The sequence below is a fragment of the Chelonoidis abingdonii genome, chromosome 11, assembly GCF_003597395.2.
Source record: "Chelonoidis abingdonii isolate Lonesome George chromosome 11, CheloAbing_2.0, whole genome shotgun sequence".
NCBI classification, from domain to species: domain Eukaryota; kingdom Metazoa; phylum Chordata; order Testudines; family Testudinidae; genus Chelonoidis; species Chelonoidis abingdonii.
This window is the reverse complement of record NC_133779.1, coordinates 57,447,740-57,462,574: the sequence shown is the minus strand read 5'-3', so window position 1 is coordinate 57,462,574 and position 14,835 is coordinate 57,447,740. Positions and strand designations below refer to the sequence as shown.

Below are 14,835 nucleotides of genomic sequence, written 5' to 3'. Positions count from 1 at the left end.
TTAGGTACTTGTATTTGCTCTTCTTCATGATAGTCTTCTTCTGCATCTTCTCCTTTTTCCAGCAGGAGAGTGATAGTCTAATGGTTAAAGCAGAAGCATCTGGGAATCAGGACTTCTCATATCTATTTTTAAATAATGGAAGGAAAGTGGGGTTTAGGGTTGAACTAAGAGGGCCTAGGAGTCAGGACTCCAGCGTTCTATTCCCTACATAGGTGGGTGACTAGTAGCTCTTGCTCAGTGCAGTGAATCTGGAAGTTTAGACACTTGGGTTCTTTTCCCAGCTGTGATTTGGTGTGTGGTTTCTGACCCTCTTTCTTAACCCACAATCTGTTACTTTCAGGTCTTTGCAGAGCAAGTTTCCGTGGGAAAGAATTCATTACAGTCTTCATGCAAAACCATGTCCAACATGTCAGCGCAGATTGCAAGCTGTTTATCACTGGTTACCATGCCTCCACTACGGTTACTGTGACGGTGAACAAGGGTACGTTCCGGAGAGTGATGCCTGTTGGAGAAGGACAGACGGTGACCGTGCAGATTCCAGCCTCTGTAGAGATGTTTGGGAGCCAAATATTTGATAGCACCATCCTGATTCAGGCTGACAAAGACATCTCTGTCCTGTCTGCTAACTCAAAGCCCAAAACCATCGATACCACTGTAGTGTACCCCACTGAGAAGCTGGGTACTGCATATTATGTTGTAACTCCCCCTGGCAAACATGGAGGCACCTACAAAGAGTTTGCTGTCATAGCAGGGAAGGCTCCCACTACAGTTAATATTTATTTGAAAGGGGCTGTCATGTTCAAACAGTGGATCTATGGTGCTGGGAGGAAACTCACTGTTACCCTCGCTCCCTACCAAGCCTTGCAACTGCAAAGCTCTGCAGATTTATCTGGCACCAAGATTGAGTCTCAGGAACATGTGGCCGTCTTGACTGGGCACAGCTGTGCTGCCCAAAACACTGCTTGTGATCATGCTTTCGAGCAGCTCCTGCCCGTCTCCAGTTGGGGCAGCACATACATCGTCCCTCCTCTGTCCTTCCAGAACAAGTATGACATTGCATACATCGTCGCCTCCCAAAACACTCGCATTGACTATCAGTCAGGGCCCATACGAGCTTCCCGTAACATATTGGCTGGGCAGGTTGTTGAATTTGAAGTCCGAGTCTCTCACCCACTTTACATCTCTGCTAACGCCGGCATCCAGGTTCTTCTTTTCTTCACTGGTGCTAAAAATGGGAAAACCACGTATGACCCGTTTCTCATCAACATCCCACCCGTCACAAACTACTGCCAATCCTACCACATTGATGGAGTGAAAGATTTTGAGAACCATGTGCTGATCGTGGTCAAGAGCTCAGAGTCCGGCAGGATCATCTCTGATCAGAAAGCCATAGGAAATGTCCAGTGGAGGCAGATCCCCGGCACAGAGTATTCTTGGGGAGAGTACAGCTTCGGCACAGGGATTAGTGCCCTTTCCATACAGCACCCGACCTCTCTCTTTGGTCTGCTGAGCTTTGGGGAACGATTCACAGTGGATATGCTCATTCAGCGTTGACATCCAACTTTATGCCTGCAACAGTAAGTCAATTTGGGTGTGATAATAAAACAACACAGCCACCTCTACCCGCCCACACACATTTCCTCCCATAGTAATGGGAATGAACCGACCACTTCTATGGCAACATCGACTATTATACGAAATATACAGAAAGAGACTGCACACAGCTTGAAATCAAGCTTTGTCACCTTTGTTTACCGGCCCCCTCATCCTGCACTGAGACTCCTAGTGGCTGAAAAATGCACAGCAAACAAACAAATTGTTTCAATGCCTGTCACTACATGGCATAAGTGAGTTCTTGTATAACTGGCTGGTTGAATCTTTCTAGGTAACCCCATCCTGTCCTGCAGCACTGTTCAATGCAGGAAGAAAGAGACGTGTCAGATTGTAGATGGCCGCCCGGAGTGTGTGGCTGAGTCAGAATCCACCTGCTGGGCTCAGGGAGACCCACATTATCACACCTTCGATGGGCGGAATTTCGACTTCATGGGCACCTGCACCTACACCATCGCCAAGACCTGTGGCTCAGACTCAACTCTCCCGTCATTCAGTGTCAAGGCCAAGAACGACAACAGGGGCAACACGCGTGTTTCCTATGTTGGTTATGTGACGGTTGAAGTCTATAATGTCACTGTCTCAGTGGTCAGATATGAGACTGGGTTTGTGAGGGTAAGACAGCAATGTGAATAAATACTGATACTTTGTTTTCTGCTTATGTTTTAAGGGTAGATATGGTGATGCTAACATAAAATCGCATTTGCTAGAGGCAGCTGCTGGAAAGTTTTACTACAGAGATTCACACTTCTACTTCAGATCTGAACAACGACTCACTGCTATTCCAGCCTCCCTTCCCCTGCATCTGTACTTCCCCTTCTCCCCCTTCCCCTTCATCTGTGCCAATGCCCCTCAGTCCTGACCCACAGCCCACTGCTAATCCAGCTCTGGGCTCTTCTCACACAAAGCTGTGCCACTGCCTCTCAGTCTCAACTCACAGTCCCCCAGCAACTCCAGCCCTGGGCTCCCCATATACACACAGATCTGCTGGTGATCATCAATCCAGCCCCACAGTCTCCTCACCCCCACCCCACTATCCCAGCCCTAGGCTACCCCCACAGCTGCACATACGTACAGCTTTACTATTCCAGCTCTGGGATCCTCTCCCTCTCACAGTTCTGCTCATGTAACTCTCTACCTCTGTCTTCAGCAGAGCATGACAAGCTACATGGTGGCTTTATATAGAAAAATCTGTGTGACTTGGGTATGTAACCACATTGCAATTAATGGGAGTTGCGTGGCTAAATCCCCCAGCTAAGCTTGCAAATCTCAACCTATTATTATTTATTATTTGTACTGCAGTGGCACATAGCAGCCTCAGTGCAGGGCCAGAAAGTACTTCACTGTGCCAGATTCCTTTGGGTAATGCACCCAAAACAATGATAGTTTCTTGTGGTTCCCTTCCCAGGTGAACGCCCAGCGCTCCCGCCTTCCCATCTCCCTGCTCGAGGGGAAGCTGAAGGTGTATCAGAGTGGAGGTTCTGTGGTCATTGAGACTGACTTCTCCCTGAGGGTCTCCTATGACTGGAACAGCTACCTGGTGGTGAAGATCTCCAGCAGCTTCTCGGAGAGCATGTGCGGCCTGTGTGGCAACTACAATGGGGAACCTGGGGATGACTTTGCCACCCCCACGGGGGCACTGGCTGCTAGCCCCGTGGAGTTTGGGAAGAGCTGGAAGGTGGAGGACGGGGACAGGTTCTGCTGGGACGACTGCCATGGGGAGTGCAAGAGCTGCTCCCCAGAGCTGGTTGGCAGGTACAAAGCTGAGCCCTTCTGCGGCTGGATCACCAAAGAAGCGAGTGGCCCCTTCAGCCAGTGCCACTCCGTGATTGATCCCAAAATCTACCTGGACAACTGCGTCTATGACTTGTGCATGAACGACGGCCTCAAGGAGATGCTGTGCCAGGCACTGACGAGCTACGCTGATGCCTGCCGGAGAGAGGGGGTGGCCATCTCCGACTGGAGGACACCCACAGGGTGCTGTGAGTATACCCAGCATGACAAAGAGATGCTGGCTCATGACCTTAAGGCAGGAGGTTTTAGTAGCAGAATTTGAAGCCAATGGCAAAATGGGAACAGGTCACCCAAGAGATCTAAAGTGATTTGTAAAACTGAGTGTAAATATCATAGAGACTCTGAGATATCATGGATATGGTAGGACTGCACAGATAAATGTTTAAGTGGCTTTGGAAAATCACAATGAGAATTGATCTCTTTGTATCAAACCTCAGTGGTCCCCAGTTGGCTTCTTTTGAATCTCTGTCTTCTTTATACTTGTGCTGTTTGTTAGGCACCTATAAACTAATGATAATGAGACAGTTCCTTCCCTGGTGGAAATCGGCATGATTTCTTTGATTTCAGCAGAGGTTCTGGCCTCACCCTTGGCTGTTGGGGGAATGTGAAAAATGGCCAATGCAAATAATGTAAAGAAGTGTGGGGACTGAATAAGAAGGAAACGGTCAAAGGTGTGCCTGTGCATAGCTTGGCTAACTGATGACTCAGGCCAGGTTTATGCCTGAAACATTTGCCAGTATAATAATGGCAGTTAGGACTGTGATTCTTTGTGACATTTTTATATTGGCAAAAAAACCTAGTGTAGATGCAACTATACTGGCAAACGTAGGCCTGGATCATTGCATTCAGTCCCTCCTGTTGCAGCCATTCCATCATACAATCCCATTCATAATTTTATCAAGCTCCAATTTCAAATTGGGTAGGTCCATTATCCAACTGCTCCTATCGAAAATCTGTTCCAGAACTTCACTCTGCTCTGATGTTAAGAAACCTTCTAATTTCAAGTATAAAGTGACTCATGGCCAGTTTAGCCTCCTTTGTTCTTGTGTCAATGTTGTCCTTTCGTTAAAATACCTTTTCTCCCTCGATGTATTTATGGAGAGCAATCACATCATAGGCATCGACTTTCTGAGTTCTCCGGGGGTTCTTGACCCCTCTCTCTACCCCAGGCCCTGCCCTCATGTCACCCCTTCCCCCAAACCTCCATTCTGCCCTGCCTCTTTCTGCCCTGATTCTCCCCCTCCTCCACAACACCTCCTGCATGCTGCTGAAGAGCTGGTCACTGGCGGGTGGGAGGCACTGAGTGGAGGGGGAGGATCTGATCGATGGGGCTGCCACTGGGTGCTGAGCACCCACTGTTTTTTTCCCCTGGATGCTTCAGCCCCAGAGCACCCATAGAGTCAGCGCCTAATCCTCTCCTTTGCTATGTTAAATAAGCGAAACTCTTTTAGTCTACTCTCCTAAAATAGGCCCTCCATTCCCCATAGCATCCTACTAGCCCTTCTCTGCATCTACCCCAGTCTGATTAGATCTTTTTTCAACATGGGTGAGCACAGCTGGACACAGGACCCAGCAAAGACATTTTGCCATTATAGCTTAATTCATTTGGGGAAATGGTATGAGCTACATCAGCATAAAAACTCTTTTGCTGGTATAAGTAGTATTCTGACAAGAGGAGTTTGCTGGTATGGGTATACTAGCATACCCTTTCTCGTGTAGACTAGGTATAAGCAGTGGATGAGACAACTTGATCAGAGGATGTGAGACAACTTGATCGGAGGAAGTGGTTAGGGGAAATAGTCCCAGTGGGTATATCTAACAGTAATGGGACAAGATGGAGCAAAGGGAAAACAATGAAGTCTATCAGCCTACAGAATTATCTTCTCCAGTGGATGGGTGGGAGCCCCATTACTTCAGTCTTTTAAAGGTAAACTGGACAAAGCCATGGACTGAAGGTGATGGGGGCTGTGACATCTCTAGTTCTATGGGTCACAGCTCACTGTAGGTTCAGGAGTATCATTAGAGGCTGCTATGATGCAGAATTTCCAGCTGGGCCTCCTCAGACCAGTGCCAAACTGTTTAATGCTACAGGGGAGCAATATTCCCAGAGATCTCAGTGTCCTGTTCTTTTGACAGCTCTGCCCTGCCAGGAGAATAGCCAGTATAAGGCTTGCGGCTCTGCATGTCCTGCCACCTGCAATGACCAAGCAGCCCCTAACAACTGCTCCTCACCCTGCGTGGAGACCTGCCAGTGCAATGAGGGCTTCGTGTTGGACGCTGGGAAATGCATCCCCAAGGCTGGATGTGGGTGCAAGTTCCAGGGGCGTCTGTATGATCTTGGAGAGCAATTCTGGGGGGACAACACCTGCACCAGACGGTGCCTCTGTGACCCCCAAACCAGGCAAGTGAGCTGCCAGGCCACAGGATGCAGGACTGGGAAGCAGTGCCGGGTAGAGAATGGCATCCAGAACTGCTACCCCAGCAGCTACGGAACCTGCTCGGCTTCGGGGGATCCTCACTACATCAGCTTTGACGGGAAGAAGTTTGACTTCCAGGGCACCTGCCTGTATCAGTTCGCCGGGCTGTGCATCAAAAGCCAGGACCTGGTGGATTTCCAGGTCCTAGTTCAGAATGACCATCGGGGCAGCCAAGTCGTATCCTTCACCAAAGTTGTGCAGGTCAAAGTCTATGAGGTTGACATTGTGATCAGCAGGGAAAACCCCGGCAGAGTCGTGGTGAGTTTATCAAACCTTTCTGCCCTTTCCTGATCAGTCATCAGACCTGTCTTCCTTTGCCATGTTTAGCCATCGAACCTTTCTTTCTTTCCTGTGGTCAGTCGTCATTCTTTTCTTCTCTCCTGAGTTTGCTCAGTTTACGTTTTCTTTTACCCAGGACACTGTGATTTAGATGTTTAATTCAACCACATTTTCAACACACACTGAAATTTCCGAAGTATATTTTGGACTTGAGGTGGCTAACGGTTTTCATACCAAAACTTTTTTGGTAAAAAGTGCAGGTTTGGTGAAACGAAAACACTTTGAGATTGTGTCAGTTTCACCAAATTATTTCAATTGGAAAGAACTTTAACAAAAAACCCAATCAAATGTTCCATTTTGACATTTTAAAACAAAAATTCAGTTCAAAATGACTTTTAATTTCAAATTTTCCTTTATGACAGTTTTAGAAATAAAATTAAACACAAGACGTGCTTGAAATTCAACCAAAACATTTTCTTTTGGGTCAAATAGAAAGTTTAGTCCCCCCCGCCAAATATTTCATTCACTGAAAATTTTGGAACCTTCCATTTTGGTTCGATGTGATTTTTGTTTGTTTGTTTGTTTGTTTGTTTTTTGGTTTTGGAATTGCCAGCAAACTGAAAAACCTGTTATTCTCCCAGCTATAATCTGGAGTTGTCTGGAGCTGCATCCAGCTAGAACATAGCCCACATCTGTTTCTCTCTCAGTTCTAGGGTTGCCAATCTTCTTATTTCTGAAAACTGGACGCTCTTCCTCATCTCTTCCCCCAAGGCCTCGTCCCCGATTCGCTCCTCTTTCCCCGCTCCCGCATCACTCACTGCTCTCCCCCTTCAACTCCAGGGTGAGCAGCCCCAAGGGACTTGCAACCCCACCTCCAGCGAGCTGCCTGGTAGTGCAGGTCAGAAGAGCACTATAGCCACCCAGGAGCAGCCCCACTGAACTAGGAGGCAGCCCTCCTGCAGGACAGCCTCCTACCTCCCTCTGTGCTGCCTGCCCAGCAGCCCCCTTCCTTGTCCAGTCGAGCCCTTCCAATTGGGTTACCAATTTTATAATTGCAAAAAACTGAATACCCTTGCCCCGCCCCCTGTCCTGCTCCTTCCCTGAGCCCTGCCTCGCCCCTTCTCTGAGGCACTGCCCCCAATCACTGCAGCCCCCCTCCCTCCGTCACTTGCTCTCCCCTACCCTCACCCACTTTCAGTGGGCTGGGGCAGGGGGTAGTGTGCGGGAAGGGGTGAGGACTCCAGCTAGGGGTGAGGGTTTTGGGGTAGGGCCAGAAATGAGGGGTTCAGGGTGCAGGAGTGGGCTCTGGGCTGGGGCAGGGGGTTGGGGTGCGAGAGGGGCTGAGGGCTCCGGTTGGGGGTGTGGGCTGTGGGGTGGGGCTGGGGATGAGGGGTTTGGAATGCAGGAGGGGGCTCAGGGCTGGGGCAGGGCATTAGGAGGTAGAAGGGGGTGCGGGCTCTAGGACGGTGTTTGGGTGTGGGAGAGGGTTCTGACCTGGGGCAGGGGGTTGGTGTGCAGAGTCTGGGAGGGAGTTAGGGTGCAGGAGGGGGTTCTGACCTGGGGCAGGGGGTTCAGGATGTGCTTTCCAGCCAGGAGGCGCTTACCTCAGGTGACTCCAGGTTGGTGGTCCAGCAAGGCTAAGACAGGCCTCCTGCCTGCCCTGGCTCCACACTGCTCCCGCAGGTGGCCGGCATGTCCACTTTTCGACTGGACTGTCTAGTTGAAAATGGGACATTTGGCAATCCTGCTCAGTTTCCCCAGCTCAGATGTAATTACATGTAGATAATCAGCTGAACCTTACTTTCCGCATTGCTGCTATACTAATAAGGCTTCTCTGTGTATGTCCGCATGGCAAGCGGAGCTGAGTGAAACGTGGACTGTGAACCTCACAGGAAGGTTAGATCTTTCCAAATTGCGTTTTCATCCCAAAATGGGGTAAAAAGTTGAAATGTCAAAATATTACATTTTAATATGTTCAAGTGAATGAAACATTTCAAGCAACTCAAACAAGAATGTTCTGATGCAGCTATTTGAGCAACATTTCAAGACTAAATGGTATTTCCCTATTGCCTGATGGGAGCTCTAATTCTCGACACCATTTTCTCCTGGGGGACTATATCTCCCATAATACAACCAGAGTCATGTGATACCCATGATGCTCCAAACAGTGGGACTCTGTTACAGGGAGCTGTACTCCTCCAGGGAGTCCAGCCCATAGGAGAGAATGGGAACTAGAACTACAACTCCCATAAGGCAATGTGCCATGGGAAAAAAGGAACTTAATTTCTTTTTTACTGACTCAAAATGAAACATTGTGGGGCAGTTAAAAATGAAATATTCCCGTTCAGGTCGAATTGACCCCAAATAAATATTTCATTTTGGTTTTCTTGTCAGGAAAATAGATTCTTTTTCAGGAAATCAAAATTTTCTGACTGCATTTTCTGCTGCAAAAATCATTCTGATGGAGAATTCTGACCAGGTTTTGGAAGTTATTTCTCCTCAGATTCATTAGCTTTCTTCCTTTTCTATGTTCGTCAGCCTTTCTGTGTTTCTTCTCTTTTTGTGTTTAGTTGCCATAACTTTCTTTCTTTGGCATTTTGTCATTGTACCTCTATCTCTTATTCTTCTATCTCCAGTCATCAGTGATTGTGCATTGCGCTTCATTTGGGAGGAGGTTTGTATTGGCAATTTTAACCAGTCACTCTGATGACAAAATGGTGGGAATTTTTTAGAAGTCAAAAACATTCCCAAATTGAAAATATTTGGTTTTGGAAGCAATAAAATTTCATTATCAAAACCTACTTAACCTCCAAAAAGAAACATAGTTAAAAACATAGTTAAAAAGAGTTTTTTAAAAAAGGAAAATAAAAAATGAACAGAATGAAAATGAAATAAAAATTCACCATTTAGGTTTTGTTTTCAACCAGCTCTACCTGTAAAGTACTTTAGGGAACAGGGTTCTGTAGGTTCAGAGTTTCTTGCTCAGTGTCAAACCATTCTCACTGATCCCTTGGCATTGATCCCAGGTGAACAGCATGCTTATCAACCTACCATATAGCACCAACAACAGCAAGATCTCCATATACCGGAGGGGGCAGGAAGCAGTGGTCCAGACTGACTTCGGTCTCACCGTCGCCTTTGACTGGCAGAGCCGGATCACTGTCACTGCTCCAAGCACCTATGCTGGAGCCGTGTGCGGTCTCTGTGGGAACTTCAACGGGGACAAGAGTGATGAGTTGACCACGAGGGGCGGCACATTGGCCCCAAACCCAACGGTCTTTGGGCAGAGCTGGAAGGTGAAGGATATCCCCGGCTGTGTGGAGGTTGCCAAGGACGAGTGCTCAGATCTAGAGGCTGTTGAGAGACGCCAAAGAGGAATGAATGGGGAGTGTGGGATCCTCCTAGACAAGAGCGGCCCCTTCCGAGAGTGTCACAGCAAAGTCGACCCCGAGGGCTACTTCCAAGACTGCGTGTACGACTATTGCTTCTTCAAAGGCCAACAAGCTGTGATATGCCAGCTTATCACCAGCTATGCCACAGCCTGCCATGCTGCTGGGGTGACTATCTATGCCTGGAGGACCAACTCCTTCTGCAGTAAGTGGAAGCAGCTTGGGACCATCTTCTGCGATGAAAGTTAATGCACAAGGGAAAGAAAACAGGGTGTTTGCTCAAGGGAAAGACAAGTTGGTTGGTGTTCAGGGAAGAGGATATAAGATATTTCTGCCCTAGGGGGTGCAGGCTCTGATCCAGCCCCAGAGTTGGGGGACTGGCCAGCTCAGGGTGAGCATGGGAGATGATATGGGGCTTTTCCCCTCTAGAGGGCACCAGCTCTGGTCTGACCCCAAGACAGGGGAAATAACTGGCTCAGGGGCAGGGAATTGGAATTCAGGGCCTGTCGCCTGGAGGGTGCGAATTCCAATCCAGGCCCTGCCTGGGGGTGAGAAGTTGACCCAGTGTGGGTCATCCAGGGAATGGGATATGGGTCCTGTATTTCACCTGCATGTGAATCTCATGCAGGTCCTTATTGGACAAATGAGCCTGTCACAGAGCTCACGGTAATAACTGGAACTAAATACCCCTGAGTTGCCAGTGTCAAAAGGGGTCAAGAGGTGAACAGACCATGGATACTGAACTCTCCTCTGACAAGGGGTCCAACAACGACATACTGGTAAGGCATAGTATGACGGAAGTTTGCCCTGCAGCTTCCCATGTTGCATGCAACAGACTCCGTTGTCCAGGGTTGTCATCAGGCGCCCTTCTCCAGCCCTTACATTGTTACATAGTTCAGAATCCATCTAGTTCTCTTCTATAGGATGCTAATGTCTTGTTGTTTCAATGGCAGGTCTCTCCTGTGCCCAAAACAGCCATTACGAGGTCTGTGCCCGGGGCTGCCAGTCGACCTGCAGCAGCCTCTACGCCCCAGTTCAGTGCTCGGCCCAGTGCTGGGATGGCTGCGTGTGTGATGAGGGCTTTGTGCTCAGCGGTGATGAGTGCGTCCCTATATCCCAATGTGGATGTGGCTACCTGGGATTTTATTATAAGGCTGGGGAGACCTTCCACCCAACGTGCCAGGAGCAGTGTGTGTGTCAGGCCAGCGGAGACGTGGTGTGTAAGGTGTTGTCCTGCCACCCTAATGAGGAGTGCAAGTTGGTGAATGGCATCCGGAAATGCCAGCCTGTCGGATCTGCAACATGTTCTGCTGCCGGGGACCCCCACTACCTCTCCTTTGATGGAGTCGCCTTCGATTTCCAAGGCACCTGCACCTACATCCTGGCCAAGAGCTGCACCAACACTGGGAACCTGACGTCCTTTGCCGTGAAGGTGGAGAATGTGCCCTGGGGCAATGGGAAGGTGTCTGTCACTAAGCTGGTATCTGTGGAGGTCTATGGGCTCACGCTCACCCTGTTGCAGAACAAGAAGGGGCTTGTCATGGTAAGTCCTACTCATGGTGATCCCATGGGTTTGAAACCAGCCAAGGTGCAGCCCCAGTGATGTGGCAATGCAAGAGGTACTTGTCTCACAGGTCAGTCATTAGAATTAACTGTCTGGGGAGACCCCAACTGGGGTCAAAGACTGAGTGTGTGATCCTGACCTCATTGACACCACTGTAAATCCAGAAGCCTCACACTGAAAAAAGTGGACTATGGATTTTGAATGGTACAAGTGACACAAGAATCCAGTCCTCACCCCATTGCAGTGAGTGGATGATTGCAGATTAACCTCAGGGAAATGAGATCAGAATCCAGACCTGACCCTGTTACACTGAAAGAAGTGACTGTGGTTTTACCTTGGGATCAGTGAAATGAGAATCTGGCCCTAACTTAATTCAGTTCAGTGGAGTCACTACAGATTTGCCCAGGTGTCACCGAGACCCCGTCTTGTGCCCATAACCCACCCCTACAGCATCCACTGTCCTGGCTCACAGGGAATGCTCTGTCTCTTCCAGATAGATGGGGTGTCCCACAACCTCCCTGTGGTCGTGGCTGATGGGCAGCTCCAAGCATATCAGCACGGTGGGAACGTGCTCGTGCAAACAGACTTTGGCCTCACCGTGAGCTACGACCTAGTTTACCATGCCAGAGTCACCATCCCAGGGAACTACCAGGGCCAGACGTGCGGCCTGTGCGGGAACTACAACGGGCGTCGGGACGATGAGTTCCTGCTCCCCGATGGCAGGGCGGCCCCTAACATGGCAGCATTCGGTTCTGCCTGGAAAGTCCCGATCCCGGGGGTGGCTTGTGAGGACGGATGCACCGGGGACAACTGCCCGGTCTGTGAAGAGAGGAAGAAGGACATCTTCAAACAGCGCAACTACTGCGGGCTGCTCACGGCCCCCGATGGCCCCTTCGCCGCCTGCCACAGCACAGTCAGCCCCACTGTGTATTTCAACAACTGCCTGTATGATCTGTGCCTGGGCAACGGAGAGTCCCAGGTCCTGTGCCAGAGCATCTACAGCTACGTCACAGCCTGCCAAGAGGCCCGGGTCACCATCCAGCCCTGGAGGAACGCCTCCTTCTGCCGTAAGTGCCATGATGCTGGTGTAGCACAAGGGCCTGTCTCACTCGCTCCCCTCCCTCGGGGGGGCGGGGACAGCAATTCTAGGTATCTCATACCAGGCCTCTGGGCTTCTTCAGAGACTCCTTTGGGTGGGATCCAACAACTTCATGTTCCGTTATAAAGGTGACCTGCTCCTCTCGTCCCTGTTAGATTCTCCTCTCCTTCATGTCTGTCCCTCTAAGCTGTGGGTTGAGATCCCTCCAGCCATCAATTACTTCTCTCTCTGCTTTAGCTCCGCGCTGCCCGGCCAACAGTCACTACGAGCCGTGCGCCGACCTCTGCACCACCACCTGTGCCAGGATCACCGACGCCAGGAAGTGCCCAGACACCTGCGCCGAAGGCTGCCAGTGCGACGATGGCTTCCTCTTTGACGGCCAGGACTGCGTGGCTCTGCAGAGCTGTGGGTGCTTCAACAAGGGGCTATATTACAAGGTACCGCCCCCTGCTGGGGTATTAACTCCTATCCGTTCGCTTCCTCCACCCCCTGCTCTCATCGGCCATGTTGGATCAGACCGTTGTCACTTGCCAATGGCCAATACATAAATCTCTATAGAAAGGCAAACAACACTAATGGTACAATTCTCTTTCCATGATCCCTGGCTCTGAAAGTGGAGTTGGGTCTAGTGGATTAGAGCAGGGTGGCTGGGAATGATAACTAATAGCTTCTATCCCTTGCTCTGGGAGGAGAGTAGGGCCTAGTGGTTTAGAGCTAAACGGGGCAGGGACCCCAGACTCCTGGGTTCTATAGCCAGCTCTCAAGGAGAATGGGGTCTCTGTCGAATCAAGTCAGGGATTTTATCATTGGCTTTTGGATTAGGGACTTGACAGTCAAGAGGTAAAGTAAAGAGCAATGGGGCGGGGTAGGGGGGAGCCAGGATTCCTGGTTTCTCTTCCTGGCCCTAGGAGAAGAGTGAGATCTAGTGAGTTAGGGAGGCTGGGAGACAAGAGATGTGATTTCTGTACCCATATATGGGCTACATATAACTGAAAACTTCCTCACTGTAAAACTATATTTGTCTGGGTTACATTGTGTTAGTTCTCCCTTTTTCAAACAGCCCAACAACATGGTCCTGAAGAAGAAGTGCCAGCAAAGCTGCACCTGCATTCCTGCCCAAGGGGTGATCTGTGAAGCTCACAGCTGCGCCAGCGATGAAACCTGTCAGATCAGAGATGGAGTCATGCAATGTATCAACAAAGGTAAGAGAGAGTGAGTGAAAGAAGAAGAGAGATGATTGTAGAACTGGACATTCGAGCAGACTCAATCGAGTCACAACAGCTGAGGGTCTGGCCCAGAGTAGAGTTTTTATCCTTAGATCTAGGAGGGGAGTGGGGTCAAGTGGTTAGAGTAGGGGGGCTAGGAGCCAATTCTCCTGGGCTTTATCCCTGGTTCTAGGAGGGGAGTGGGATCTAATGAGTTATATGGGTAGGAGATGGGGGGCTGGGAGGCAAGACGTGAAATCAAGTAATGGATTTTATCCTTGGCTTTTGGATCAGGGATTTGACAGTCAAGAGGTAAATAAAAGTCTCCTCTGTTCCTGCCTTTTAGGTCAAATGTTGAGGTCCTTACTCTAGCTATTTACTTAATCCTACTCAGGCAGAGCTTCAATCCTGCATCTTAGCAGGAGGTTAGACTACATGACCCTTTCAGTCCCTTCTAACCCTCTGATTCCATGATTCTACAGAAGCCAAGGGAATTTCTTCCTCATCAATCACTGAGCAGGGACATATAGTCTAGGTCTCTCATCTGTAGCAAACTGTTTGTCATTGATGCCTCTCTGGTTGGCCCCTCTTCCGAATGACTTTGGTGGGGCAGTTGGTTCTGGACAATAACTGAGCCTATGCTGAACCGAGCTTGCCTGGCATCTAGCTCTCACTCATGGACTCCTGGGATTTCTTCCCTTTCAGATCCTTGCAAAGTTCTGAAGTGCCGGACCAAGGAGACATGCAAGATTGAGAACGGCCATGCAACGTGTGTTCCCAGCTACACTGGAACCTGCTGGGGCTGGGGGGATCCGCACTATCACACCTTTGATGGGCTGAACTTTGACTTCCAGGGCACCTGCACCTACACCATTGCCAAGTACTGTGGGACTGACCCCACCCTGGTGCCCTTCACCATCTATGAGAAGAACGACAACAGGGGGGGTAATCAGGCTGTCTCCTACGTGCGCCTGACCAACATCTACGTCTACGGGTACAACATCGCTGTTTACAAGAACGAAGTTGGGAAAATCAGAGTGAGTAGAAAATGCAAAAATGATTGGAATAAAAACATGTCCCGATCCACACCCCCAAATATATCTATCTTTGAATCTATCTCCCCTTCCATCCTCCTACACATCTATCTATCTATTCTCATACCAGTGCATCCATCCTCCCTTCCATCTCCGTACAAAGCTCGTTATCTATCCATCCCCATACACATCTATCCATCACTCTATCTATCCCCCACAGACATCTCTTTTTCTCTCCATCCATCCTCTCCATCCTCATGCACAATAGATTTATAGACTCTAGGACTGGAAGGGACCTCGAGAGGTCATCGAGTCCAGTCCCCTGCCCTCATGGCAGGACCAAATACTGTCTAGACCATCCCTGATAGACATTTATCTAACCT

The 14,835-nt window shown here is 49.4% G+C and overlaps 1 protein-coding gene across 1 annotated transcript in view; it reads left to right on the top strand.

The window, feature by feature from the left end:
• Window positions 1–387: 387 nt before the first annotated feature.
• Window positions 388–14,835, top strand: part of LOC116831157 (IgGFc-binding protein-like) — a 124,223-nt gene continuing 109,775 nt past the window's right edge. Inside the window, 10 exon segments of the mRNA XM_075070687.1 lie at window positions 388–1,465; window positions 1,886–2,226; window positions 3,020–3,593; window positions 5,542–6,140; window positions 9,188–9,755; window positions 10,504–11,097; window positions 11,612–12,181; window positions 12,451–12,650; window positions 13,274–13,415; window positions 14,124–14,455. Of these exon segments, the coding sequence (XP_074926788.1) occupies window positions 388–1,465; window positions 1,886–2,226; window positions 3,020–3,593; window positions 5,542–6,140; window positions 9,188–9,755; window positions 10,504–11,097; window positions 11,612–12,181; window positions 12,451–12,650; window positions 13,274–13,415; window positions 14,124–14,455 (4,998 nt within the window).